Here is a 4,145-nt window from a genome sequence, read left to right as displayed (position 1 = left end):
ACGCTATTACTTTCGTTTTTATTTAGTAATTAGTATTTAATTATGGACTAATTAGACTCAAAACATTCGTCTTACGATTTCCAACCAAACTATGTAATTAGTTTTTTTCGTCTACATTTAATGCTCTATATACGTATCGCAAGATTCGATGTGATGAATACTATAGTACTTTTTAGGAAAACATTTTAGAACTAAACAAGGCATTAACCTGGACTTCCGTACAACGCCGCCAAGGCTCTGGATCACCTCATATCGATATTTGGGCCTTGTTTAGATTGCAAATTTTTGTAATCTAGACACTATAGCACATTTCGTTTGTATTTGACAAACTTTGTTCGATCATGGACTAACTAGGCTCAAAAGATTCGTCTCGTGATTTACAACCAAACTGTGCAATTAGTTATTTTTTTACCTATATTTAATGTTCTATGTATTAGTCCAAAAATTGATGTAATGGAGAGAGTGAAAAAACTTAGAATTTGGAGACGATCTAAACAAGTCCTTGTAAGGGTATTTTTATACTTTTGTTTTAGCATTGATTTGCGTGCTCACTCCTAGTGCATTTTCGAGAGAGTACACTTGAATGCTGGAGCGCTCGTTGATTACGACAGTGCTGTGGTCGCCGTCGGTACGTACGTACGAACGCATGGCACGGTACGGCCCAATGGCGGTCCGTACGCATGTCCCCTGTTCGACGCGTGTCATCCCTGCGTGGGCCCCACACGGATACATGCCCTCCTTCCCCGATTTGGGACTCGACCGGGCCCCGTCTTCTTTCTTCAACGAAAGATTCCAATTAATTAATCATGATCCAGGCATGGCTCCATGCCGCTCCAACCGTACGCCGCGTCTGCAGTCGTCGTCAGTGTGCCTCTCACTCACTCAGATCGAGCTGAGATCTCGCCACTGTTCCTCGCCAGCTTCCTCCCCGTTGCTCTGTCCTCTCGCGGGTCATGCGTCTCACTCATCTCAGGAGTCAGGAATAGTCCAACTCCAGGCTGTTCGACGACCCCATACCAAAATATAATGGACCGGATCGGACCATGCAGCGACCAAATTAAGCTTTCATTCGTTCCCTACCTAGCAGCTCCAATTGCTTAGCTAATTAAGCTTGCAGATAGAAAGATGCTGTAACAATGTTATACTTGTGCGTGCAGTCTCTCTATAACGCACAACGATTTGGCAACATAGGTACTCCGTACATCGCTGATCGATAATTTGGTGCCACAGACAGCTAACTAGCTAAGCAATTGGAAGCCATGATCGGCTGCTCATATAAGCCGGCTTATCAGCTATAGTATATTATTTTTCAAACGACTTATAGACAAGCCGAACGAGCAAATATTGGTGTGTAATTTCCACTACTGTAGGCGCTTCGTTATTCTCCTTGACAAATTAATGGGACAATAAAAAGGATTGGATGATAGTCCACATATACTTACAGTCACAGTCCTAACTTTATTATGTGTCCTTTAATTGCTGTTCGTCCAACAGTGCTCACTGCTCAGTGCATGGCTCCCCTGTAGGAGTACTCGCTAGCTAGCTAGATCGATGGTAGTAGTACACGCGGGCACCAACAGCCATGAGGCGTCCACAGCAACTGCACACGCGCACAGTGCTGTCAGGACGAGGCAGGCATTATTGCGCCCAATCATGGATCAAATCATGAGCTTCACATAGTAAGACTCTTTGCTTGCTAGTATAGAATCTTAGATTATAAATTAAAATAATATTTTTTTTCATACTAAATTAGAAGTAGTAAATAATTCACGATCATTTACGAAACAAACGGGCTGTACCAGTAGTTGGCCTCTTGAAGTGACTTGTTGCGACCAAGCCGGTGCCCCCATCATGCGTTGCCTATATATAAGGGCGAAGGGCCACCTGTGGTTCATCATCCAATTCCACATCGCATAATCGCTCAGCTCGATTGATCTTCACATGCATACATTAATTCTTTGGCTAATTCGCAACAACTAACTGGTTGGGATAGTATAACACGATGGACCAAATGGGCAAGCACCTGCAGATGACTTCCATGACGAGCGGCGGCGGCGGCGGCTGCCAGTCGTCGTCGTCGTCGTCGTCGTCTTCTTCATCATCTTCGCAGCAGCAGCAGCAGTACCGGGGCGTGCGGAAGCGGAAGTGGGGCAAGTGGGTGTCGGAGATCCGGCAGCCGGGCACCAAGACGCGCATCTGGCTCGGCAGCTTCGAGTCGGCCGAGATGGCCGCGGTGGCGCACGACGTGGCCGCGCTGCGCCTGCGGGGCCGCGACGCGCAGCTCAACTTCCCCGGGTGCGTCGCCTGGCTGCCCAGCCCCGCGACCTCGCACCCGCCCGACGTCCGCGCCGCGGCGGCCGAGGCCGCCGACCGGGTGCGCTGCGACCCGGCGCTGCTGCTGCTGCAGCAAGTGCAGGTGCAGGCGGCGCGGTGCCACGACCACGACGAGTTCGGAGCCGGGCCGGTGGTGGTCGAGCTCGGGAGCGACGAGGAGTTCGAGCTGGACCTGGACTCGCCCATGCTGTGGGCCGAGATGGCGGAGGCCATGCTCCTGGACCCACCGGGCTGGGCCACCGGCGTCGGCGAGGCGGAGGTGGCCCAGTGCTGGTCACACGGCTCCCTCTGGGACGCCTGCTAGCTCACTCGGGTGCCTTGGCTTTTTGGCTGCAAGTGTTTGGCCACGGCCAATGGCCACCAGACGCTGCTTAACCTCACAAGTGTCGCAATGCTTTTGGTGTGTGCCACTGTGAGAGCGTCTCTATTGATTCTCCCGTGTGGTTTCGTTTAATTTGCTGCTGCTGTTGGTCTTGCCATTTTCGTTCCCGTTATCATCTTAGAGTATCTCCCTGAGTTTCTTAAATTTTCTTCCTAAAAACACCCTATCTCCCTCTCCAATAGTATCTAATATTCCACTTAAAAAATTAAAATTTGGTCCCTGTTTTTTTTTTGCGGAATTAAAATTAAAAGTACAAGACGGCGGCCGCGCCAAGAAGCCTGCCTCTGCACCGTCGTCCTCGGCGGGCCGGTGTATCTACTCATGCACCAAAGCTTCCAGCCGCTCAAGACAGCCGTCTGCGTCAAGACCGTGGCCACATCCCAGCTGATCGATGGATACCTCCTCCAGAAGACGCCGGCGGCAAAGATCTCCTGTGGACGGCGGGTCGACAGCACGAGAAGGCGCGAAGGGAAGAAGAGACCACGCAGGAGGAGAGGATACGCGCGATGAAAACATCGCGTAACTTTATGCGGGTTGGGGCAGTTTTTAGCGAGTGCTAAAAGAGTAGAGGATGGATTAGGAGTTGTTGAAGGTTTTTTTTTTTCAATCTTGCTAAAAAATAAAGATTATGAGAAGATCTAGGATACTCTTGGAGATGCTCTTACCTGTATTAGTATTAGGCAAAATGATGACACTCAAGATCATTTCAAAACAAAAATTAATAGTACTGATATTATGGTTTGGTCTATTCCTGCTTTTGTACTAATCTGTGCAGTCACATTGGAGATGACCGTGCCTGTAAGTACTCCTTTTTAGAGGTGCTTGTAAGTACTCACAAAAAATGATCTTGTATTTTAGTATTTTATAAACATGTATGGTGATTTTTGTAGACAGTCATATTATCTAATATGAGAACCGTGCTGGTATCAAGCCGACTATATTTTCTCCATCTCAAAATAATTGATCTTCTAGCTTTGCCCTAAGTCAAATTATTTTAAATTTAACTAAATTATAGGAAAGAATATAAACCTTTTATGGCACCAAATGGGACTTAGATATAATATGAAAATATATTTCTTAATAAATCTAATGATACATACTTGATATATTACATGCTAGTACTTTTTATATAAATTTAGTTAAATTTGGAATGGTTTGACTTTGAATAAAGTTAGAACATCTATGGATTATTTTTTTAATTTGAGAGAGTATGTTTAGATGAAAACAGAAAGCGACTCTTCTATATATTTATCTATGACATTAAGGAGAATTCATGTGGTCGCCTTGTATGTTTTTTCACCGGCGCAAATGTAATCGTTTGATTATTGGGGTGTGGGTTCGTGTGTGTGGTGTTTGTGGGGTTGTTTGGCCTCTTGCCCCTTTTCTCTTTTTAATATAATGATGTGCAGCTTTTAGTGTTTTTGAGAAA

General features: G+C 46.3%; 1 protein-coding gene across 1 annotated transcript; it reads left to right on the top strand.

Moving 5' to 3' along the window:
* The first annotated feature begins 1,913 nt into the window (after positions 1 to 1,913).
* LOC136498453 (ethylene-responsive transcription factor ERF027-like) lies at positions 1,914 to 3,464 on the top strand. The gene has a single exon (XM_066494384.1). The coding sequence runs from the start codon at positions 2,003 to 2,005 to the stop codon at positions 2,636 to 2,638; it is 636 nt and encodes a 211-aa protein (XP_066350481.1). The 5' UTR covers positions 1,914 to 2,002; the 3' UTR covers positions 2,639 to 3,464.
* Positions 3,465 to 4,145: the final 681 nt, after the last annotated feature.

The sequence above is a fragment of the Miscanthus floridulus genome, chromosome 12, assembly GCF_019320115.1.
Source record: "Miscanthus floridulus cultivar M001 chromosome 12, ASM1932011v1, whole genome shotgun sequence".
NCBI classification, from domain to species: Eukaryota; Viridiplantae; Streptophyta; class Magnoliopsida; order Poales; family Poaceae; genus Miscanthus; species Miscanthus floridulus.
Note: the sequence above shows the minus strand (reverse complement) of the source record. Positions and strands in the feature narration are given on the sequence as shown.